The 27,804-nt window shown below is 34.2% G+C and overlaps 1 protein-coding gene across 4 annotated transcripts in view; it reads left to right on the plus strand.

Moving 5' to 3' along the window:
• The first annotated feature begins 3,027 nt into the window (after positions 1 to 3,027).
• LOC138693161 (zinc finger protein ZFP2-like) overlaps positions 3,028 to 27,804 on the plus strand; it is a 59,808-nt gene continuing 35,031 nt past the window's right edge. For 2 of the 4 annotated variants that reach the window (XM_069816864.1, XM_069816860.1), the window contains exons 1-3: positions 3,028 to 3,166; positions 7,865 to 8,060; positions 22,909 to 23,046. In XM_069816864.1, coding sequence (XP_069672965.1) covers positions 7,950 to 8,060; positions 22,909 to 23,046 — 249 coding nt within the window. In that variant the 5' untranslated portion in view covers positions 3,028 to 3,166; positions 7,865 to 7,949. The remainder of the gene's footprint in view (positions 3,167 to 7,864; positions 8,061 to 22,908; positions 23,047 to 27,804) is intronic. The other 2 variants (XM_069816862.1, XM_069816861.1) reach the window with 2 other exon arrangements.

Below are 27,804 nucleotides of genomic sequence, written 5' to 3' on the forward strand. Positions count from 1 at the left end.
TTTATATATGTTAGAAAATACGTAAATAATTCATTTAAATTATATTACAAATAGAGGGATGTCCGCAAAAAAATGTATATATATATATACCGAATGGTATTTTCCAAACACCTAACGCACTGTGATAATAATCCTCAGTGTTTTGAGAATGAGAGGCGATATGACTCTTCTACTGCAGACATTGATTGCAATTCCCTTATTCTTACATCATTCTCAATGACAAAATATTGTCAAAATGTGATTGTATTCATTGCTGGCTTAGGGTACGTACATGTTGGAGCGACGATAAACGATAAAAGAAGCAACGACGCATTGTCATTGAGGTGTGCATATTGGAGTAACGATAAAAGCGAAGATACACGATGAAAGCGACGAAAAATAAAAATTCCATTTTAATGAATTTAAATACTATTATAGTCACAATCATGCCATGGTATGAAAAAAAAATTTCACAACCTCGAGCGGGAATCGAACCTGCGACTTCCTGTCCTCCGGTCAGGCGCTCTACCACTGAGCTATCGAGTTCGTTTCACGCCAAAGGCTTGGAATTATCCTTTCATACTGGCGACTCGGTTATAGAGTACTGTCCATAGCGTCTGATTTAGTCAGCACTGCTTATGGCTTGAAAGAAACTTTACAAATGTAATCTTCATCTTACGATGTTTGGTGACGTATACACGTCCGTTGATGTGACATATTAATGAATTTAAATACTATTATAGTCACAATCATGCCATGGTATGAAAGAAAAATTTCACAACCTCGAGCGGGAATCGAACCTGCGACTTTCTGTTCTCCGGTCAGGTTGTGAAATTTTTCTTTCATACCATGGCATGATTATGACTATAATAGTATTTAAATTCATTAATATGTCACATCAACGGACGTATATACGTCACCAAAAATTCTATTTTCTTCGCTCTTGTCGTTACTATGATCTCTGATTAAGATAATATTAATCTGTATAATTACCGGTGGTTATCAATATTAATCGATTTATTATTTCGGCATATTAAATTAATATCGTAGATATTGGCAAATTGATCAGTTGTATATTTATTCGTCATATGTTATGTGATCACAAGAACGAATCACAACACAATGAATTTATACTATCTTTGGGATGAGAAACGGGTTTAATTTTGTACGTATTTAAGTTATATTAACCTTGAACTTAGCAGCTGATATTTACTATATATCTTCTTTCATTAAGTGGATGCATAGAATATCTTCTACTGATAAATCAAAATGTTCTCTTCCCGCGTCCTCGTTGCTCCGATATGAATACTTGATTCTTTGATAATACCAAAGTGTCGCTAGATTGTTTCTTTTATCGTTTATCGTTGCTCCATCGTGTACATACCCTAAGTTGTTAAATCATTAAGAAAAGTATGGTGTAATAAACCTAAAGACTCAATTTATGGTACGTAGCCTACCAGCAGTATACAAAATTTCTCTTATTTTTTTAACGAAAGAATAAGGGAGTCATGTCATACTGTCATCTGAGACTATAGAAATATGCCGCTTAAGTGAAAGGACGATTATACAGATGTTGATAGTTCAATGGCATATTATCACCCACTCTCACATCGTGTGAAAACAATGTGCTCTAGAGGTGGAACTCTTGTACAATCTTTCTACACTTAGAGGAACATATTTTAGAAAATGGATCCCAGATTCCTCCCGAGAATCATATTTTAAACTTGTTAAACTGACCATAAAAGTACATAAAGATCTACTGACGTAGCTAAGTGGGCTAAAGACTGTCGGTACGGAGTCGCGATCGGTCGCGGGTTCGATTCCCGCTGATTTCCTGGTTGGGTTTTTTCTTATATCCCCAACCGTAAGGTGAATGTCAGGTAATCTATGGCGCATCCTTGGCCTCGTCTCGCCAAAGATAATCTCGGTATCATCAATACCATCGATGCTAAATAGTCTAGTAGTTGATACAGCGTCATTAAATAACCAAATAAAAGGAAGTACTACATAAAAAGCAGATGTTAGCACACAGCTTAAGGTTACCAGTATAACACGACTTTACATAAAAATGTTGTAAGACAATATTTAATGGAGTCAATAATAATAATAATAATAATAATAATAATAATAATAATAATAATAATAATAATAATAATAATAATAATAATAATAATAATAAATCAATAGGCAAGATGTTCTGTACACTAGACCTGAGTTCTATTATATGACTAATTGACTAATTCATGCATGTGACGTTTATTTCATACTACAGCTGTGATAATAAGCTATTGCACGGTAGGCCTACTTAGGCTATATTTCCATCTAAAACATTAGGTACGTGTTACTATTTTACAGGTGTAGGCCTATATTATGTGATATGGAGCGAATAATAATAATTTGTCATTTTTCGTCCACATCAAAACAAACGTGTTTACAGTGTAGACCTAATGTAACGTCTTACACAGGCAGTGTTTTGATAATAATGGTTAATACTAATAATTTTCTTATCATGTGAACTATTACTACAATATGCATTTGTTTTTCTGTTCTCTCTATATGTTGTCAAATAACTATACAACATATTTAGTTACGGTATCAAATTGTTACAGTTTTCTTTCGTTTCATGTCAAACTAGCGGTAACTAAGCTTGATTATGTCTTTAACGTGGTCGCTTTAAATGTTAATAATTTTTTTTCATTTACCCATTGAGATTGATTTATAAGAGACACCAAACATATATATTAAACATTCAGCATTGTATATTGCAGCCGTTTGCAAGCCGGTGCTTCTCCCAAAGCATGGCGGCGGACGCAAGCTTCTATTTGTCCCTACTGTAAACTTCTGCGTAGCCTGGGCGTAGGGACTCGGTTATATATTATGTAGGTCTAGATTTGGGAACAATACACTGGCGCCAGTGAGCGGTCTTGCGGTTACTTGGTAAGTCACGGTCGACTATAGTCGACCGTGGGTAAGTCCATGTACAAAACTTAGACATAGAGCAGGCAGTGGTATATAATCTCGTAAGCAACGATTTTTCATCTGGTTTCCGTTGTCACGGCACATTTGATAGTAGTGGAAACTATTCATACCCATAGAAACGTGTTTTCTACATTGTGAATGGGAGAGTGAGGTTATCGCTAATTAAAGTGTGGTTCATTTTCATTTTACTACTTCATACTTCATACAGGTAAGTCTGTATCTTTGGGAATTGCCGCCACTTTTCTGCTTTTGTTCTTTTTTTTCTTTTTTTTTTTTTTTTTTTGTAATTATCATGCGAGTTTAATTTGATTAGGCTATCTACTTATTGTGCAGTTACAAGTATTAATTTATTTTATTTTATTTTCATGCTACTTTGTAAGATGGATGTGTTATTAAATAGCTTCGTAGGCGGAGAGAGAATCGTTTTCTTGGGGGGAGGGGGCAAAGCAAAACCATAGAATCCCCATATAACGAGGTTTTTGGGACATCATTTACCTCCTCCCCTCCTACGTTATAGCTTGACCGTGATACAGTAGGCCTGTATCGGAATACGATCATTGGTGAAACGAGCGTTGAGCTGACTTCTGTTGCATTCACATAATTATAAAATACGATAATTTGGTCCAGGGAACATCCGTTTTTGGTGCAAAGATCATAATTCGTTTAGCGTGTTTCTTAATGGAAATTAACCTAAGTGGGTTGGTATCTTCCAAAATCGGCGGAAGTCGCTCAACGCTCGTTTAACTGAACTTTTTTATACGAAGTTTACATTCCTGAAGATATCATATGATATGTAAACTCTAATTATTTTATTTAATTTCGTCTTTAAGTTTACATATTATACCGGGATCACTTTTCTTTTTTCTGTATTGATGTGTAGTATGTTATTCATATTTCTCCAAGTGGCGGACTGAACACCTGCAGACTTCTGACACATGAGTACAGGCTATTACAAAAGAAACATTACAGTGCTTCCATTCCTCAAATGAGGTATAGAAATTGTTAGACATTCAGAAATTTAAAATAAATATTATAGTCCAGACACGTGATCTGAAGACATTAATTCATCAATCTAAGCACAGAAACGTAATCATAAACAAAAACAAAGAAAAGATTTTTTGAATTCAATATTTTCTAACGTTAATAGGAAAAAAAAAAAAAAGGTGAATGTTACTTACGTCTCGCCCACTATAGAGACATAGGCCAGTTTTACACTAAACATATTTAGTATAACTTGTTGCTTGTGACAACCTCATAAAATATCCTATCAATTGAATAATCGATCTTGCTATGTACAAGAAAATAATATTATAAATTCTGATTTTCTTTGCATCTTTTAAACTCTTCATATTAAACAGAGAAATGGAATAACTTAACAAAGGACAAATTAATAACATTATTTTAAGAAATCCAGGAAACAAGCATGAATAATATTCACCATTCTTAATGATCTTGGGATAGAAAAAAAACGTATGGAATAGAAATTACATACAAATGTGCGTGTAATAAAAAATAAACAAACCATCTTCGATTAATCATTTCAAAACAACGTGAATATAGCGTCGATTGTGTAGGAAAATATGTTGCTCCCAAAATGCATCATTGTTAACTTATGAACACAAATGAAAATTAACATGGCATATAAACACACATTCAAGGCGAACTTTCCCAGGCCCTGTCTGTTGTGTGAGTTCTACAAAAGGGCGGCACTCCTATATCCACCACAACCATAAATCGTAAGTAGGCCTATTACTGTAAATGAACCCAACTTAACCTATCATATAACACTATACACATAATCTAACGTAACCTAACCTAACCTAACCTAACCTTTGAGAATACTACACACATAATCTAACCAAACATAACCTCATATAATACTGTACATAACATAACCTCATATAATACCTTTCATATAATGCTGCACACCTAATCTACCCTAACCTAACCAACCTAACATAACTTAACCTAACCTTTGAGAATACTGCACACATAATCTAACCAAACATAACATCATATAATACTATACATAGCATAACCTCATATAATTCGTTTCATATAATGCTACACACCTAACCTACCCAAACCTAACCTAACCTTCTCTTACCTAACCTAACCTAACTTAACCTTTGAGAATACTATACACATAATCTAACCAAACATAACCTCACATAATACTATACATAACATAACCTCATATAATATCTTTCATGTAATGCTACACACCTAATCTATCCTAACCTAACCTAACCTTTGAGAATACTACACACATAGTCTAACCAAACATAACCTCACATAATACTATACATAACATAACCTCATATAATACTACACACCTAATCTACCCTAACCTAACCTTTGAAAATACTACACATAATCTAACCTAACATAACCTAACCTAACCTTTGAGAATACTACACACATAATCTAACCAAAGATAACCTCATATAATACTATACATAACATAACCTCATATAATACCTTTCATATAATGCTACACACCTAATCTACTCTAACCTAACCTAACCTTTGAGAATAGTACACACGTAATTTAACCAAACATAACCTCATATAATACTATACATAACATAACCTCATATAATACCTTTCATATAATACTACACACCTAATCTACCCTACCCTAACCTAACCTAACCTAACCTAACCTTTGAGAATACTACACACATAATCTAACCTAACATAACTTCATATAATACTGTACATAACATAGCCTCATATAACACCTTTCATATAGTGCTACACACCTAATCTACCCTAACCTAACCTAACCTGACCTTTGAGAATACTACACACATAATCTAACCAAAGATAACCTCATATAATACTATACATAACATAACCTCATATAATACCTTTCATATAATGCTACACACGTAATCCACCCTAACTTAACCTAATCTTTGAGAATACTACACACATAATCTAACCTAATATAACCTCATATAATACTATATACCTAATCTAACATAACCTAACCTTTCATATAATGCTATACAGCTAATCTAACCTCTGAGAATAGTACACACCTAACCTAACCTGGCCTGTCACAATAATACACAGGATAAACACAGGAACGCCGTATCGTAGCACTTTGTGAAATCACTCGGATAACAGGGAAAATGAAATGTAACATCGCCAATGAGGTCCGTGGTAAAATGCTAATTTTTACACCAATTTTTTATTTAACTTTTTGATCCAGGGAAAATACTAGTAAAAAGTGTTTTTTGAAACACTAGTATTTTCCCTGGACCAAAAATGCAGCATAAATGGAATAAAATTAGTATTCTACCCGGACTATATTAAATTTTTGATAAAACGGAGATTTCATTTTCTACATTATCAGAGTGATTTTGCAAAGTACACACGTAATATATTATTATTATTATTGTTATTATTATTATTATTATTATTATTATTATTATTATTATTATTATTATTATTATTATTATTATTATATTGTTACCCATTTCAGCGAGTACTGACGACCACTGCAAAATACGACAATTTAGTCCAGGGAGCATTCTCTTTCTGGCACAAGGATCATTTATGTAACAGTTTCTAAATTAGAATTTTAAATACCGGTACATTCTTTAATATAATTTGGTCCAGGGAGTATTCTCGTTTGGCACAAGGATGATTTATGTAACATGTTTCTAAAGTAATAGTCTTTTAAATACTGGTACATTCTTTAATAAATCACTGAAAAATAAATGTTAATATAGGGATGTGGCGTGACTACGAAATTATTATTTTTTTCGCGCATCATTTTTACGTAAATAACGACAAATAAAAACTCACATGACACATAACATTATTTTAAGAAATACAAGAAACAAGCATGAATAATATTCATCATTCTTAATGATAATGGGATAGAAAAAGAACGTATGGAATAGAAATTACTACATGCAAATGTACGTGTAATAAACAATAAGCAAACCGTCTTCGATTAATCGTTTCAAAACAACGTGGATTGTGTAGGAAAATAATTTCTTATATGTTGCTCCCAATGTGCATCATTCTTATGAAAACAAATGAAAATTAATATGGCATATAGGCACTATTTGAAGAAAGATATGAGATATTAAGTAATATTCATCATTCTTAACAATCTTTGGATGGGCAATGACAATGAAATATGTATAAAATAGATATTACATACAGGTGAGCATATAAAAACAGTAAGTAGAATCATATCTGATTAATAAGCATAAATTACTCCAGTTTAGTGTAAGAGTGGCCTATATCTAACCATGTCTCCCAGCAAATTACTCAATTATTTAAAAACAAAAAAATCGTGTTAGAAGATTGAATTTGTGTGTTTTCTCTGAAACTATCCAAATATGTGTAGGCAGTCTTTTATACTAGATTGCCGAAAATTGGTTTATAGCAGTAATAAAAGTGAAATATTCGTTCAGACAAATTTGGGGGACAGTTCCCCCCATGCCCCTCCCCCCCCGTAACTCCGCTTATGAATAGCTTGTAGCTTATAGTATTTGAGGACACTTGTAGAAGTGACAAATTTAAAGTTTGTATATATGGTGAAACTTCTGTATTTTCCGAACTACACAATTCCTCGTCCTCATATTGTTTAAGGACCCCTCAACTAACCCCACTAACCTTGTCACGTATCTCGACTTAATGTTACTTAGCCTTGCCTCATTTAATCCATCTGAATCTGACGTCAGCGCAATATGTGGTGTGGGGTGATATCAAAAATTGGTACCCATTCAGTTAATAGGATTTACTTTCTTAATGTAATGTGGCTTTTATATAAGCTAGGTACATTAGTCAACAGAAATTTACTATTTTTCGTGCTTGAAGTAATGTAACAGTACCGGTAAAATGGCCACTAACAATGAGTGTATTGTTGACACATTTTCAGTGCCTGTCAGGCCGCCAACTTTTCTAACGCATCTCGTATTGTAACCATAGAGCATAAGCCTCTTTCAGCTGCTTATATTCTGCAGATGTCTGTTACAGTCGTGATGGATGTAATCAAGGAGGAACCTGAGGTTGATCCTTTGGCTATACAAAGGAGTGATAACAGTGATACAGCTGAGAAGAAGCTCTTATCAGAGGTAAATTGAGAGTCACTGGTTGTAATTTCTATGTGCGCAATGTTTAACATTATATAATGTAATATGATATGAAATTTTATAAAAAATATCTCCCACTTCATAATGAACAGACTTTCGTATAATCTAAGAAATTTCAAATCTCGAGTTGTTTGTCATGTTTGCCTTCATGTCTCGTGTAACATGCTTCTTTTATACTCTTTTATAATATTTCAAGAGCTAATAATGGACGCTGGTGTAAACTGAGTTTTAAGATGAACTTCAATCAAAATGCTTTTCATAAATCCTCTTATTTTTAATGATAGTATGTAAGATAAAAAATTTGAATAATGTTAGCCAATTGCATATCTTTCAAAATACATGCTGTAGGGCAGATATACCTCCAGAGCAGCAGCTTCACAACAGATATAATTGACCCTTTGTGAGGTGTCACAACTATTGAAACACTATACATTTTTGAGTAATTTAATTGTAATTTATAGAAATTAATTCAGATTAGTAGACATTCCAGATATGTTACCTTTTTCACTTTGCTGGTCAGGTGTGTGATCTACATGCAATGTAAATCATGTTACTACAAATGTAACCAATTATTTCCAACTAAAACAGTAGTAATAGTCGAGTGTATTATTCTGCTTGATAGCATATGTCTTAGTGTTCTGCTTCTATTATTGAAGAGCGTTGATATGCAATTCTGTGTTAATAAGTTGACGAACCTGAACTCCATTTGGCAAGCATTCGACTTTTCTTGAAATTGATAATTGAAGGCAAAAAATCCTAAATAAAAAAGGAGATTTCAAATAATGGTCAGAATTGTAAGAATGAAGTTACAATTATTCGAGAGGTTATTCGTAATAAAAATAATCTTAATATCCTATATATTACAGGTGGTAAAGGAATTTTACATAATTTGCAATTATAATTTGTTTTTTCCTTACATCTGTATCACATGGAAAAAGAACCTATCGTGTTATCATTGATTCTGTGTGAAACATTTCCCTGTATTGATGTATGTACATTCGAAACAACATAGTCAGATAATAGGTGAATCATTTATTAAAATCAGTGGAGACATTTTTTTAAATACGTAAGTTAAAGTAAGGAAGCATTGTTGGGCCCTTGTATACAAAGAGTTAGCTAGTTAATAATAATAGTCAATTCATGTTTTTAAATTTTAAATCAAACAGAAAACATTTTAAGAGGAAAGCAACACTGAATAGTTTAATTTTTCTTCATTGAGTAACGGTGCTTAGTAAATAAAAGAACGAAAGTATCAGTTGACTTGAATTTTAGTTTGCGCGAACTTCGCTGTGCGGTTAACTACATCGTATTGCATTCATCGGATGAATCGCATGGATCGGAAAAAGACAATTTTTGCTGTAATTGTTATGTAACCGTGTTCACTACATCGTAATGCATGCATTGGCTATTGGTAAATCTGTCCACGTTTCTCGGTTTAGCAACATTTCCGATGCGTGCGATCATGGCCTTCTTCAATAAATCAATTTTAATTGCTCAGCTGTTACTATTATGTTGTGCCATGTTCAGTGTCGCGCCAAAATGGCAGACTGAAAACTTATTCACTTGTAGAAAACTGCGAATAATTATATACTTTGAGGCATTCCATTATACTAATCAAGTCGTTTCTTACATAAATATTATGCAAACAATATCTCTTTTGTTTCTTCCTCTTTAATTAATAAGCATGAAACGATTACAAATTCTTAATGGCTAACACTCATGATTAATAGGCCTAACCTCAAAACATCTCTATTTTTTGCATCCTCATTACAATAATCAAATCGTTTCTTACATATCGTTTTTATGAAACCTCCTATGTGACAGTACAGGAAAGTTTTTCAGGAGGAAGAAAAAATTAAATATCAATAGGCCTACACTGATCCTTGGTGTCATGTATGTTTACCATATTCATAGATAGATGGGTAGATTTATTCGTTTCATAATATTCTTACAGTTGCTTTATATTATAGCATAGAATAAATAACCTGTCGAATTCTTACGTTTAAGATATAAAAATGCAAAATAAATATGAATTATATACAGAATTAATACCTTAATAACAATAACATATTATACAATGCAATATGTTTATCATTTAATAGTATTAAAATATTTACACAGTACTGTGAAATGTCAAGAATTCATCTACAGAATAAAAAGTACCGGTATGACATATTAAGCGATTTTTTTAGTTTTACCTTAAATAATGCAGGGATTTGGTTATGATTCTTAATGTCTTTAGGAAGACTTGAAAATTTTGATCGCCATGTAATGTATTGTACTCCCCTTTGATAGCATTATAAATTTGATTGTGGCATATGAAAATCAATCTTTCTGCAGATATTTATACTATCTATGGCTGAATTAGGTGGAAAATTTTCTTTATTACATTAGAGAAAATGTATTAAAGAGTATATGTACTGCACTTAGTTAAGGTCAGAATCTCTAATTAAAAAAAAAAAAAAAGTGGTCTGCACGACTCTGTAGCCTTTGCTCCATTGCTCCAACTATTATTCTAATTGCTCTTTTTTGTAATAAGAATATATTTTTATTATCTGCAGAATTTCCCCAAAATATTATTCCGTAGGACATAATGGAATGAAAATAGGCAAAATATATTGTTTTTAAGATACTGTTTTTAGAAATTATTGTAACGAACTTATTGTGATGCATGCTGAGCTAGGTTCGGGGTTTATTTCTTTAATATGATTTTTCCAGTTTAATGTATTATTTTAATATGCAAACCAAGAAATTTGGTTGTTGATGTTTCTAGTAGGGGTAGCCTCTATTGTTGATAGTTGTGTCTGTTTCAGAAACTAAATTTGAAGTGGTTTTAAATTGAATGATGTTGGTTTTATTAATGTTTAATGCTGGTTTATTGGTTGTAAATCAGTCATAAATTTTAAGGAGAATTGTTTCTGTTTTACATTTGAATGTGGCAAAGTTGTCTGTAATTATGATGCTTGTGTCATCTGCAAATAGTATAGGATAACCTATTCCTTTTATTACTGGCCCACCAACGTTTTCTACTGAATTCTTTCATATTCTTATTACGGCTATTGATTTTTAATTAAGTTTTTCTTCCTCCTGGAAAATTATTTTGTGTGTTGTCCATAGAATGTTTAATAAAAACAACGATGGTATATTATGTAACCAATATCTTTTTCGTTTCTCCCTATTCAATTAATAAACATGAAACAATTACAATTGAAGAGCTTGTGGGAAAGACGTTGAATGTCACATTTCTATTGAGGATTACATAATGATCTAATTGAGTCTATAACTGCAAGATGTAGTGTTGTTTCTATAGAAAATAAAGGAAAGGATTACTGTATTCGTGGTGATAATTCTCCTTTTTACCATTTTTCATAAGAACAACATTAAATTTCGCAGTAATCCATTGAATTAGATAATGACATCAACCTTAAGAAAACTGTGGCATTCATTTTTTTTCCCGCAAACTCTTCAATTTCTTTTTCGCTATCACATAGAATTAATAGACCTTACCTCAAAATTCTTCTGTTTTTAATGTCAACGACATACTGTATGTTTTTAACCAAACAGCTGATAGCGAATCCAATGAAATGATGAGGTAGAGCAGTTACAGTGAACACACTTCACTTCAAATATCTGTTGCGCACGATTAATCCGAGGAGTGCGTTGTAGTGATTGTGATGTGATTTTCTTCTACTGTTAATCAAGACCATGGATAAATTTTAAATTAAAAGATCGCTGATAGATCCTATGTAACGTGAATGGGAACCCAACAATCATCGGCAACTAACCTGTTCCGATACAATGGCTTTGAATTCTATTAAAAAATCTGCTGATGTACAAAGTTCGTCTTCACATATTTAAAAACTCTGTGATTCTGTTTTGTCGTCGGAAAGAGAAATAAAGAGTGCTGGTAAGGGTAGAATTTTAAAAAATTCATGGCAGGACAAACATCCGTGGATTTTGTACAGTGAACACAAAAAGTTGGATTTTGTAAAGTAACTTATGCAAGGAAGCTAGTGATAAAAAACTATTAAATTTATCCACCAAAGAGGACCCTTGTTTCATTTCGTCCGGCTTTTCCAACTGGAAACATTCCTTAAGGAAATATAGTTCCCATGAAATATCCCAGTGCCACAAAGAATCATATTCCAAAGTACAGGCGGTGCAGAGTGCAGTAAATATTGCATCCAGTTTGAATCTTGCAAAGTTGCAAGACCTTCAAAATTTTTGTGTCACCTTACATAAATTATTTTCATCGTTGTTATATTTATCAAAGTAGTGATTAGCAATCTGCGGGCGTAAAGAGAAAGGAAGTAATTTCCATCAGCTTTTGAAATTGAGAAGTGAAGACTCCCCAGAACTCCAGCGATTGACTAGAGATAACTTTAGGTGCATGTCACACGACGTGGAAAACGAAGTGTTCGAAATCATGGCATTGGAAGTGCTTCATTGGCTAATGAAATTCACGAAGCGGAATGTTTCATTCTGCTTATAGATGAAACGAGTGACGTGACGAAAACAGAGCAAGTGTCTATATATTTGCATATTATTTCTGAAGAACTTGAAGTTCAAGAGCACTGCATCGGTTTGTACAAAATGTCAGCAACAGATGCGACTAGTCTCTACAATATTCTCAGTGATTCTTTATTAAGACTAGAACTAAATATTCATAATTGTCGCGGACAATGTTATGATGGTGCTGCGAATTTAAGTGGGAAATACAAGTGAGTACAGGAAAAGATTTTACAAGTATGTAAAAAAGCTAGATATTTGCATTGTTTCATGCACTCATTGAATTTAGTGGCACAAGACAGTGTGAAGCACATTATAACTTGCAGAAATGTGATCAGTATAACTCAAGATCTAATAAATATGATAAGAGGGTCGTCGAAAAGGTTGAACTGGTTTAATTCTATAAGAGATACAAATGCACATGGCTCAGAATAAAATTTAAGACCATTTTGTCAAACGCAATTCACTGTCAGAGTCCTTAGCTTAAATTCTCTAACAGATAACTATGAAGACGTTCTTTCGTTACTTCTAGATTTTTTTGTAAACGATAAAAGTGATGCTGGTACTAAAGCTTCTGGTTACCTAACACTACTTGAGTCATTTGAACATTTTGCTTATTTAAACATGATGGCACAGGTACACTACTGTTTGTGAAAAGTGCAAGAAACAGAAAGAATGGCGCAAACGACTCCAAACTCGAGAGATGTGTAGAACATTGTACCACCAATATTTGATTACATTTCCAGAGAGATGGCGTAGGCTACACATAGGCTCAACAGTGACGTCTCTTGTGTTACCAGCAAGGTCAGTATTATGCCTTGCTCAGTCAGTGCAGAGATTCCAAACGAAGTGGAAACGTGAAAACTAGTGCAGGTATGCCTCGTCGACGTGGAAGGACGCAATATCAGCACGTGAGTGAGTTCGAACGGAGCAGAATGGTTGGTCTCCAGGAAGCAGGTTTGTCAGACTGTGACATTTTGGCTCGTACAGGACATGCGTGTGTGGAACCAGTGGATAGAAGTGATCGTATGCAGAGATAAGTGGGTACTGAACTGCATAATGTGACCACAGCACGAGATGATCGCCATCTTGTCCGCATGGCCGTGAGGGACCATACAATGTTGAGTCGACATTGGAGTACTGCAACGGGTGTGGATCTGTCTACGTCAATTGTTCGTCGCCATCTTTTAAGGGCTGGACTAGTGGCTCACATGCCATTGCGTCGGCGTCTATTGTCGAGAAACGACCAACATCTCAGGCTGCAGTGGGCAGTGAACACCGTCACTGGTGTACTGAGTGGCAAAATGTGTTTTCAGACAAGTCCCTCTTCAAATTGTCCTACAGTGATGGACACATACGTGTTAGATGTTACTGTGGTGAACGCAATCTGAGAGCCTGCATTGTTGAGTGGCATAGCAGACAAACGCCTAGTGTGATGGCTTGAGGTGCCCGCCATTGGATATAATATGTGATCTCGCCTCCTACATATTCAGGGCAATCTGAAAAGCAACCGCTACATTAGGGAGATTTCAGAGTCCGAGGTACTGCCCCTCCTTCAGGCAACTCCACATGCCATATTTCAGCAGAACAATGCCCGGCCACGTATTTCACATGAGTAATGCGAATTTGCAACTATGGGTGGAGTCAAAGTGCAACGTCCAATAGGAGACATGCTGGACATCTAGGCAGTGGCAGCGCTGCTCAGCTATGTGAATCTAGTACACAATATGGCGAGTAAATGTTGTTTAGAGTCTACTAAAATTATACATTTTAATGATTCAGCAATTGATAACGTTTTGGCGTGTGAAGAATTAGATTCGTATTTATCATCTGGTATATATAAATACAAAAAAGTAGACAGATGTTATTGGTAAAGGTGAATTTAAGTGCTTGTTACGTGTAAATTTGTGTGATGAAAACAGTGTTAACAAATGGTTGGACGAGTTCTCTACTCTAACAAAGACAAACTTAATTGTAAAAAAACTAGAGTTTGTAAATGCCAAAGTAAATGCCACTGTCATTATCTGGTGATAAAACATTTGCTTTGCCAACACAGCTGTCGTCGTAAGGTAAGTGTGAATTAAATTGCTTCTAAACCTGAAAACCAAACCTTTTTTTTTTTTGTCATAATATGAGAGTCAATCTCCATTTAAGTAATTATTTCTATCCATAGTCATTTTTCAGAAAAAATTACATTGCACATTAATTATATTACACTATCAATCAATACAGTAGTATTTCTAATCAAATTGTTCATGTTGTTGTTATGAACTAGGCCTACATAATTAACTTTCCTGACAACTGTCTTGGTCAGTTTATGAAAAATAAAAAATACTGACTTATTACAAATTAACACCCATAATTTTCGGTGTCTTACAGCATATGTAGACTGTACATTAATCTTATTGCACAATGCACTATTTCTAATTAAACTGTTCATGTTTTTGGTATGAACTAGGCCTATATCATTTATTTTGTTCACAACTGTCTTGGTCAATTTATGAAAAATAAGAAATACAGACTGAACATAAATTAATACTCATAATCTCGGTGTTTTACAGCATATTTAGACTGCAGGCCTATATTAATTTCATTCTGCTATGAGTTAATTCAGTATTTCTAATCAAACTGTTCATATTGGTATGAACTAGGCCTACATTATTAATTTTTCTGACAGCTATCTTGGTTAATTTATGAAAAAAATATTTATTGACCCAATACAAAAGAATGCCCATTATTTTCATATTGTTTGAAATGTAAAGTGTGATTAGTTATTTACAGTATATACATGTTAGGACTATCATTCTTACTTTACTGTTGTCAGTATAGTGAACATTATGACAAGTATCTTATGAATTATGATATAGGCAGTTGTTTTACTTAATTTTAGTTTTGTTGCTGGTATAGTTTACAAACTAATTTTCACGCAGGCCTAACTTAATGAAATTAATTTCTCTTCCAAAATGTAGACAATGCATTAAGTAACAACTCTTATTACTCGTACAACACAAATTAGAATCTGAGTTTAGAAGATCTATTACATAGTAATTATTGTGTTTCCAAATTTAAAATATAGCAATTTTCTCTATTTTTTTTTTTTTTGTGGAATAATTTAGGCCCTACGTGTTTCTTTTACATCTTGGAGCGAAGTGAAGAATTTAGCTACAAATATGGTCCAATGGAGACACTTCGTGAATGCCCTATGCTCCTCATGAGGAGATACAGGAGTTTGATTGATTGATTGATTGTTTCTTATACATCTGCTGTATAGTTGAAGATGTTATAGTATCCATTCAGTAAATATAGGTAAGCCTAGTTGTAGATGACAGAAAGTACCAGTTGAATTGCTGTCTAACTTAATCATTAAAACAAAAGATAACAGCTTGGTTGCATGTTGCATTTGAACATAAAATATCTTAATGTAAACAATATGTATAGAAAAAAATCAATTTTCACTCAAATTTCACTTCCTCTATTGCTGCAAAGCTGAAGAGTGATGATTATATTTATGTAAGACTGAAATATAAAGTTTAAATAATTTTTTTTTTCTAGGTTGTTGGCAATAAAAAAAATAAAGAATGTGAAGCATCCATATCTATTGAGACAAAAAACAAAACAAGTTCACAAGACAGAGATATCCACATATTAAAGATGGACTAGCCACAGAAATTCAAATCAATTTTACTCATAGCCATGCACTAAAAAATGAAGCATGGTGTTGGCTTAAACGAACTTAGGAAACAAAGGAGGCTTTTCTTCAATACTTTTCAGATGGTAGAAAACATAATATAATTTTTTATATTTATTTTCATATCTGTTACTAAGTTTGTGTTATTCAATTAGCAATTTAATTTTATCATTTAATATTATTTCAGGAATGTCTCCTGCTGATGCGATGTGCTACCTTAAGTCATTAATAATGGCAGATGGTATAGAGACATTAGCTGACAGTAGTAAAAATCCTCCATCCCACTGGATGTATGTCGTTCACAAAGTTTGGAAAAAAAAACCACTTTGGTGAGCTCACTCCAGAACCCGATTTTTTTTTAGGTATTATCTACGATTTTTTTGTATTTTATTTACATGTGGTTAACAAATTTTACACATATTTTCAAAACCGTTACAAGGTATGCTGCTTTTATGACTAATTTACCATAATTTATTTACTTTCAGATTAGCTGAAGAGAAGAAAATTTAACTCCTGAACGAAGGCCACATGATATCAATTGATGGAGATCCATTTGTATTATGCATTGTAACACCAATAATGCAAAGGAATCTAAAATCACTGAACATAAAAGAATCTTTCTTTTTGGATACAAGTAGTTCATGTGATCAGTCAAACAGTGCTTTAACTATTGTGTCTGTGGCCACAAAAGCTGGTGCTGTTCCTGTGGGAATTTTCATTCATGAAAGGCATGATGAAAATAATTATAAAGCCTGTCTGCAGCACTTGAAAACTTTATGGGATGAAACTACAACTCTATTAATTGAGAACTTTATGACCAATGATAGTTCATCTTTAAAAACGCTCTCCGTTCTGTCTGGCCAGAGGTGAGGCAACTGCTTTGTCAATTCCATGTGATGCAAGCTTTGTGGCAGTGGTTGTGGGATAGCAGACACATGATAAAAAAAAGATGATAGGAGGCCATTAATGTCCCTATTTCGAAAGATATGCCATTGATGAAGCAGAAGCATAAATTGCTTCTTAGACACTGGTGACTGAAACTAGTAAAAATTACAGTAATTTTGCACAACATGTATCTACTTTGTTTCAAAGGCACTTTGAGTGGTGTACTGCTTTTGGTGTGCATACACGAAATAATGACACCAACAGCTATACAGAAGCTACATTCCGCATGGTTGAAGATATTATGCTAACAAGATTGAAAGCATATAATCCTATAGCTCTTCTGGATTATGTTACAGTATTGTTGGAGAAATATTACAGCGTAAGGTTCTTAGATGCTGCATTTGGAAGACTAAAAAAGCCCTGTCTGATTTTCCGAAAATATCAAGACAAGAGAATGTGTATTGTCCAGTCTGATCCTGAGACTGTGCAGGAAGTGACACTACATAGTTTTTGTGTAAAATCACTTGAGGATGGAACAAAAAAATATTATGTTGAAGTGACATCGGCACATGCAGTTGTATAGCTGGAAGCAGAGGTGCATTTTGCAAGCACCAAGCAGCAGTGCATATCAAATTTGGTCAGTGTTTCCCGAATTCCCCAGAATTAACTGTGAGTGATAAGTTTTTGATATATAAGATGGCAGTTGGTGCTGCAGGGGAAACAAAGCACAAAGCAGAACTTCTTCACTTCAATGATGGAAGTTGTTGAAGAACCATACACTAGTAGTATCGGTACTGAAAATACTACACTGGATACAACACAGACCTCCTCTGAAGTCCAGGAAGAAGTTATTCCAATGCAGTGTGTCACACCTGTCTATGACACTTCTGAATTCTGTGCTGAGCTTGACTGCATGAAAGAACTACTTAGCAGCAATGCGATTGATTCAGGGTTGATGAGGGCTGCAAGTAAGGTCTTTCACAGATTTAAGCAAGTTCGAACAGCAATGCAGTTACATAACTTCATGAGCATAGGTACAGCTGTTGATAAGAGGAGAAAAATAAAAGTAGAGTCTTCCTCAATCTGCAGAAGAACGGAAGGAGCAACTCATGGCTATGGTCATCAAAGATCAGGGCGACCACCTAAGGAGATAAGAATTCGAAGGCAAAAGAGAACCCATTCTCTGGGAATTAATGTAGGTGCCAATCAACCAAGTGCAAAAGGTCATGGAACAGGGCGCTGAGTGTATGGCAGTGTTTGTTTATTCCTTTAAAGACATTGTGTTTTTTGTAAATGTAATATGATACCTTGTTCAATTTGTATTTTATTGTTCTATGTTTGAATATGTATTTTCCATTTAAATTGCCATGTCTGTAGAAGAAATGCATTTCTCCCCCACTTTATTCTAAATTTTTATTTAATATGGTATCTAATTGTGAACACTTATACATTGGTGTTACTGCAGCTGATGATGATAGGCCTAATTATCAAATATTAGATAAACAGTATGATGGAAATAAGTTTGCAATAAATCTATAACAAGTGTGAGCAGTAGGCCTATTAGATATTTAGTAGAAGTATAACATTTTTATTGTAACATGTTCTGACAACTGCACAACTGCAAAAAAATCATCGCATTTTATGGCTATTGTAATATCTTAAGTTTTCACATTTTTTACTGTCATGCAGTAACTCAAACTGATTATATCATTTATACAACGGAAAGATTGGTAACGTGCAACTTAACAATTTTTGTAAGAAGTTAGTTATAGGACTTGCATTTATAATGTATATACCTATATAAAAAGCATCAAATTTCTCCATCAATGTGGTAAATAACTTGGCGGCTGTTACGGAACCTTCTACAGTCAAGCACAGTCCAGCAATTACAGTGACAACTTTTTTTAGGCCTAACCTTGTTTGTGAGGTTTACTTTGTAATTCAGGATGGTAAAAGGCGATATAATATTAAAATATTTAGGTCTATGTACTTTAATTAGGCCTAATGCAATACAATGTTTTGTAATTCAACATTGTAGGAAGCCGATAATTTATCCATTAAAATATTAAAAAATACAAAAATAATAGCCAATAGACTTAAATAATTTGTTGCTCGTTATGAACTCTTCAACTGTCAAGCACAGTCCAGCAGTCATGGTGACTAAGTTTTTAGGCCTAACCCAAAATGAATTAATGTAACACAATGGTTTGCGAAATTTAGGTAGGTACTTTGTAATTCAACATCGTAAAAAGTTCATCACTTATTTGTATATAATTATATAGATTACATAGCATATACTGTGTGTATATATATATATATATATATATATATATATATATATATAACGATTTACCTCTATGTATCATAAACAAAAACACTGATACGTCGTTTTTGTTACTTGTTTATAACGAGTCGAAAATATGGACAGATTGGCAGTTCGAGTACATCTATTAGAAAATAATAATTAATGACTACTGTACCAGTGTTAGTCGAATTCTCGAATAGAAATTGCACTGATTCAAATAGATTAGATACGAAGATCTGACAAATGCCATATTTCTTTCAAGTGCATCTGCTATTGGACGTTGCGCTTTGGCTCCACCCATGGTTGCGAATTCGTATTACATATATGAAATACGCTGCTTGGCCACGTGTGGCGAGGATTCTGTAAGCCTTCTTCGAAGAATGACAGGTATTACTGCTTCCCTGGCCTTCACGTTCACCAAACATATCATCTATCGAACATGTCTGGAATATGGCTGGTCGGCAACTTGTTGGTCATGGTCCTCCAGCACCCACTCTGGACGCTTTCTGGACTTGCTTACAAACTGCGAGGAGGGAGATTTCCCAGAAATATATTCAGACCCTCTTTGATTCCATGCCACAACGTTTAGAGGCTCTGATTGCAGTGAATGGAGGTTTCACACCATACTGAAATCTCAGGTCATAGATCAGGTACAGTTCTGTAATTCTAATCATGTGTGTGTTTACATGTACTTCATCATTTCAGTCACATGTAACATTGGCGTATTTACCACCTTGGATGCAACAAATATAAAACTACAAAGTGTAAACCTTGATTTCCATGAAGGAAATTATCTCATTCACAATTTGATAAAAACGTTCCAAACTTTTCGTGATAACTATGAAATGTTACAGGACAAAACTACAAGCAGAGCAAATGAGCTAGACCTGTGAGAACTAAGGACCCCGAAGCAACGGAAAGTGTCTCACTGTCCAGATAATCGTCAACACACACAGCATGAAATTAGTGACACGAAGGAATATTTTAGGAGTAAATTCTTTGAACTAATAGATTGTGTGACAGCATAAAGAACGTTTCCAGGAGAGCAAAATTTTAAATAAGTGGAAAACTTTGTTATTGGAAAGAAGACAGATGTCACGTGTGTTTTCAATGACGACATAAATGACTACAAGATCTTATGGTTGCAGAGAAATATGGTGTGTGATAGTGTTGCAATGTTATGTGTTGAATTAAGAAATTTTGGAGATGTAGTTAAATTTCTGAAGTCACATGTTAGTTGTGAAATAATCCCTGAATTAATTAAAATTATACGCCTGACTTTGACTATGCCTGTTCCACTGCTACAGCTGAAAGATCTTTCTCAGCATTGAAAAGGCTAAAAACATTTCTGTAGTGCACGGGAAAAGTGGCACAAGTCAAAAATGTTAATTTTACAGGAGAGGGAAAAAAACTGTCTTCACACTGGTTTATGTCGATTTGATTTTCGTCTGTATGAATTATTGTAATGGGAGAAATACTTATGTCTCTTTTCCCAACCGAGCAGATGTTGATTAAATTGTCAAATTATTAAAAAATGTTTGTGGGAACGGACTTATGTCACTTCTCCCAAGTACTGGAGATTTCTGCTTTCAACAATATCCCAGAAGCGACTTAATCACATTGCTATTTTAAATATAAGCAAGGATAGTGCTGAAAAGTTGCATTAGAGGAAGAGTTTATAGGAAGAAGTGCAGTGAGGAGAAACAAATTTGCAACTCGTTGTGCTACATAGTGATGAGTCCATATATTGTCTTGTATTATATTACAAAGTCGAATCGTAAATAAAAAATTTAATTGTAAACTTAAATTTACAGCTTAATCACATTCTTGTTATTCACAACTCTTTATCACAGTTTAATTAAGTTACTATTGTATTCGTTTATTTTTATCGAATTATCAAAAAGATTGTCACATCTCTAATTTTTCTGTTGTTTTATATTTTATATCAGTATTGTGAATAGACATACATCATGATTCATGTAAGAGAGAATTTGATATTTTACTGTAATTCATAATTTTGAGCCCACCAAAAATTTTACAAAAGTTGGCACCACTGCTGAGGACATAGGAATGCTGCCAAGCAATATAGCACTGCTATTATATTTACGTTCATATCATATATATATATATATATATATATATATATATATATATATACATACACGCAGGTAATGAGGCAGGGAAAGAAGCAGTGAGTACCATCTGCGTCAACGTTCGATATCTGATATTGTCCACACTATGAATCACTGACAAATGATCAGGTTCGAAGGTAGCTGATATTTTCTGCAGAGTATAATGATAATGTCACTGTGGAGATAATAGTTCGTCAACTTTACACCAGCAATGATATTTGTCTTGGGTGGTACATACATGCATACATATAGAATCATAATGAACAACACTGACATAATTTCATTGAATATAGAAGGATCCTAAGCAAGAACTTTAGATATGGAACCCATGTTCACTGACGTGAAATGTCTGTAGTACAGGACATTAAAGTAATTGCAGTTTGGTTCTCATTAATTAAATGCAGGTAGTTTTACTGACGTTATTGCCATTTTCACTCAATTTCTGGTTAACACTGCTATAGACGTTTTTCTTGGGCCTAAACACTTTGGAAAAAAATTATTATGAACTTGGAAAAGTATCTTTTTTATATTCAGCGACAATATTCGCAATATCTCGAAAAATATAAAAACGTGATATAATAAAAAACAATGCAATTGTGAGGGAAGGCTGTCCATCATGTACTTGGCAATGAGAGACTGCAATGCACGTAATGTTCCAACTGTGGAATTAGGAGATCGTTTCCACAATCTCTACTCAACTACGAATGACTGCATCAGAAATAACTACCCTAATGCAGTATTGGAATCCGAGAGTTCGTACTTCATGATTCCTCTCTTCTCATATATGTGGAAGTCTTGCTGGATATTTGTAGAATTGCCGTTGACACATCTCCAGATCTTGATCACGTCTTAATGAGAGTGGTTAAAGATTTTGTCGTTGATGATCTAGCACTGAATTATTTTATAACTCATCTTAATTATTAGATTTTCAGTGTCGGTAACACCACTTTTTTCATCCTTCTGTTCCTAAATGTTTCATAAATGTATCTTGAGATATTTCGATTCAGAATAAATATGTACAAGTACAGTATAGTGATTCTTTCACCCTTCAATTGTCAGCACTACTCTAGACACGCAATTGGGTACAATGTAGGCCTATTCCTCACTTCTAGAATTAAACATTCCCATTTGTGTATCTTATATAGCTGGTAATGTCTTTTTCCTATTTTACTATACTGTACTGTATTTCGCATGTTTTAATTAGCAATGAACCCCATTATGAGGACAAGAATGCAGCATGTAGCACTTCAAATCACATCAATATAAGCTGTTATATGTTACATAATATGATTATGTCTCTGTCTTTTGCAGGAAGGGAATTTATTGGCCGTCCACGTGGCTGAAATAAAGATGGAATGTGTGGACCACAGCTATGATTTCACAGCAGGTTTTAGAGTTGAGGAGACTGCAGTGCCAGCTAATTTTGTTACGACAAAGTGTGAAGCTGAGGTATGTGGAGCCCATAAGGTTTGCTGGCTGTTCTTTCAATATCAATCTTGTATTATTTTCATCACAGGCAGTTACTATATGAATGAACACACAGGAATTTAGCATATGAAGAAGTCATTAATATTTTCTATGTAAAATTATTTACTCTTTTCTGTAATTCTACTCTAAATTCAAAATGAAAATTGCACCACCTCCCAGGATTTTGATATTCAGTTAACAATTACATAAAAAATTACAAGTTATGTTCGCTGGTGTCGATATGTTATTCATAATGGGTTAATAATTGGTCTGATATAAGAGTTCTGGTTGTATACATTTATTTTTGGAAATTTGCTGATATTTATACAAGGATGACATATTTGTGTTGTTTAGAGAACTTGCGATCTCCAGTTTAGCACTGAAAAACCGTAAAAATAGTTATATATTTAAAAAAATATATCATGAACAGACACTTCACATTTTATCGTAGATCACTTATTTCAATTCTCAGTACTTTGTATGTCCTCCACTTGCCTTGATTACAGCTGAGCACCTCTCGGGCATGGAATGTATTAGTTTTCTTTTCCCAGCTTTTGATACCACACTCGATTTATTGTTTCCTGTAGAGATTTCTTTGTTTTTGGCTTATTCTCGGCAATTTTGGTTCACATAACATGCCAGCAATTCTCTATGGGATTTAAATCAAGGCTATTTCTGGGCCAGTCCAGCAAAATAATATGACATTTCTGAAGATGATTCTTCACCTGTAGAAGAAAATGACAAATTATTTAATTTTCATTGAATTAAAATGTTCAAAACATGTTAGTTAAGTAAATAAGATAGCTAATTACGTTTTCACCTGTGTGGCATGGTGCAGAGTCTTGTTGAATTATGCAGTTTTGTGTCTGGTGGAAACTGTCTTTGATGAATGGTTTCAGACATTCTTCTAATATGGCAGTGTACTGCTCAGCATTTACAGTACCACTTATTAACTTTAATTTTTCAACCCTCTTACTCCATTTCACTAACAGGAAATTTCACTTTTGTGTCAATGCAGTCAGGATAGAAGGTTTCACTTCTTTGATGTCGCACATTATTGCTTCCCATCTGATCCATGCAAACTGAATTTTGATTCATCGCAGAATATTACGGTTTCCCACTGCTGTATTGTCCAATTGAAATGCTATTTTGCCCACGCCAATCAATTTTTCTTCATGTAAGTAGTTAACAGTGGCTTCTTACGAGGAAATGTAGGCCATAAGGCCTAAGTTAAAAAGCTGCTTTCGCAATGTTCTGGCAGTAGAACTGACACCCCATGCTCTTTCCACGCAAGTTTCAAATCATTAGATCCATGTCGACCTTTAAAATTCGGTCTTGAGCAGGAGTACTGAAACGTTTTAGTTCTGTTCCATGTTTTCTTGCAACATCCTGTTTGAAGATTCCTTGTAAGAATTCGCGCTACAGAAGAACGATTACAGCCCACTTTCTTGCAATTTCTCGACTAGATAGTCCTTCTCTGTCTAAAGCAACGAAAACACCTTTCTTCCGAGCTGTTAACTGCTTGTACGATACCATGGTCATAGTCCTCACAAACAGAGCACTCTGACTGGTAACCACTCCTCTTATAAATTGGTGTTGTCATAAGATGACGCAATATGAGTATGGAAGAGTAGCTTTGTTCGTAGTACAGTAAGAAACCGTTGCCACTGATCAAATGCATGCTCATATCCATTTCCGCGTTCTTAGTAGCGAAGATATAGTTGCTGACTATTAATTTATTGTTCGTACAATGTTTTGAAATGATTCGAAACGATCATCTAAGTTGGAACAGTTTCTGACAGTAGAGAAAATTTTGAGTCAGAACATGCACGCACAGATTCACTGCCATAACCTTCCCCAAGATAAACGAATAATATAAAGGAGGGAGTGACAAAAGAATAAAAGTTGGTTATCTTTGCCTTCCATTTCCACTTTAATTTAGATCCAGTACAACTTACACTGTAGACAAATAAATTAGATTGAAAAATAAATGAATTTGTATCATGAGTGAAAACCCACCACTTATTTAGTATGTAGATATGCCACCAAGCAGCACAATTTCTGCTACCAGAACTTCCCCTTATAAACCATTTCATATTCGTTCGTAGAGGGTAAAGAAAAGCTAACTAGTTGCAACAGTTGCCATCTGTGTATGTGCATGTGGGGTATTAAATCAAACGGTTTCATATTTGTCCTACGAACACAGCTAGTGTTGAATAATTTCGAGGGAAAAATTATTCAAATCAACTTTACAGGATGTTATACCTCAAAGCTTGATTTGCAAAGCTAGTGTTACACATTATGATGCAGTGAAACATTTTCCATATTAAATATAAATAAAACTGGTAGTTATATCGAGTTTCCTTGCTATAATCTATAAGATTAGTGAATTTTGGAGGGTAGTGCAATTTATGATGCCGCTAGAGTGTTTCACGAAAATTGTGCAATACTCTATGTCATATTTTAAAAATTGAGTGAATTACGCCCTCTGAATTTTAAACAAAAACATAGATATTATGAAGATTTAAGCATTTAAACTATTTACATCAATGGTACTGGGTGTATTTTAAATTCATTAAAGATCATTCACGTTATTACTCACCTAAAAAAGCTGTATTAAAGCCGGTTTTCAAAGACCCCACCTTCTGCAGCAATACACATAGCTGCCTGAGTGAGAACCACGCTCTCTGCATTCTCTAACTTCCTTTGTTCGGATGCTAGGTAGATACATTGTACCAGTGTTGAGTTATGTGTAACAGTGACCTTGATGTCACGAGATTTTGTGTCGCTGCTATCAGCTCTCCTGTAACACATACAGCTCCAGACGTCCAGAGAGAGAAAGTTCACAAGAATGCTTGTTATGGAAGAAAGAAACGTGATTTTATGTGAAACTATTCAAAATTGGACACATCGATATATGAACTTTTTTTCATCAGAATGATGTCACAAATCACATTCTAGAGTATTTGCACGATATATATGTATGTAAAATTTAAATTTTAAATTGTTTATTTAACGATGTTCGCAACTGCAGAGGTAATATCAGCATCTCCGGTGTGCTGGAATTTTGTCCCGTAGAAGTTCTTTTACATGCCAGTAAATCTACTGATACGAATATGCCGCATTTAAACACACTTAAATTCCATCGACCTCGGCCAGGATCGAACCCGCAACCTCGAGCATAGAAGGCCAGCGCTGTACCAATTACGCTACTAAGGGCGACTATATATATATAATCCATTTGCGTGACTCAGTCGGTTAAGGTGCTTGGCTGCTGGTCTCAAGTTGTGTTCGGACGCTGGTTCGATCCCCGCTTGGGCTGATTAGCTGGTTGGGTTTTTCCGAGGTTTTCCCCAACTGTAATGTGATGTAAGGTAATCTATGGTGAATCCTCGGCCTCATCTCGCCAAATATCATCTTGCTATCACCAATCTCATCGACGCCAAATAAGCTAGTAGTTGCTATAGCGTCGTTAAATAACCAAGTGAAATAGGAAACTAATATATGGTACTATTTGCCTAAAAGGGCGGAAGTCCAAAAATGCAAATTTTACGGGAGAGAAAAAATTGTTCAAGACATCCGCCCTTTTAACATATATTATAAAATGTTATGTTGCATTTTAACCCGTAAACTGAGTGTTTTAAAGTTATTTGAACATAAATTGATGCGTCAGTGGTAAGAGAACATATTTCAATAAGAAAATGAACTGTGGAAAAAATTTGAAATCTGCTCTTTTAAGAAATAGCAATATATATATATATATATATATATATATATATATATATATATATATATAGACACACACACACACAGGATGTTTCCGGGCTAGTGTTACGAACTTTGAGGGATGGTGGGGAAGGACACATGTATCAATTTGAGATAAGGAACCCTGGTCCCGAAATGACTGAGTCGAAAGTTAGCAGCAAAAATAGTTGTGTGGAAATGAAATAATTTTATTCCTCTGTACACCTTATTTATGTGTACAGTATTTATCTGTACATCTTACACATACTGTATTCATCTGACGTTGTTTACATTGTCTACTTACAGTATTCCATTGAGTGTGGTGTCTAAGGGGTGGGGACAGGAAACTACTCTAAAGCAATGCAGATAGCATAATGTGTAACGGACATGGTCGGCCCTGATATGCACGTCTGTAGACAGCAGTGTATGTGTACAAGTTGCAGTGTCCAGTCGATGAGTCCTAGTAAAATGGAAGAATACACAAGGGCGGAATATACAGACCTGATTTTGTAATATGGATGAGCCAATGGGAACAGTAGACAAACTCACAGATTGTATCAGGCCAAGTACCCATGTAGGAGAAATCCGGCCCATACCATCTTTCGACGACTGTTCCAAAGGTTAATGGAAGGACGACACGTGGTGCGAAATCACAATTCCATTTCCACACAACTATTTTTACTTATAACTTTCGACTCATTCGTTTCCGGACCAGGGTTGCTTATCTCAAATTGATACATGTGTCCTTCCCCATCATCATTGAAAGTTTGTAACACCAGCCCAGAAACATCCTGTATATATATATATATATATATATATATATATATATATATATATATGCAGTTTTTCAAAAGTAACGCAAAATGTGTTTAATAATTAGATGGAAGGTTTTTGAGAAAAATGCTTAGACACATCGAATGTTATTTCTTAAAAGGATTTATTTTGTAAATGTGAATCTTTTCTGTAGTTATTGTTGCATGAAATATGATCTCACCG

The sequence above is a fragment of the Periplaneta americana genome, chromosome 17 (genome assembly GCF_040183065.1).
Source record: "Periplaneta americana isolate PAMFEO1 chromosome 17, P.americana_PAMFEO1_priV1, whole genome shotgun sequence".
Classification (NCBI taxonomy): Eukaryota; Metazoa; Arthropoda; class Insecta; order Blattodea; family Blattidae; genus Periplaneta; species Periplaneta americana.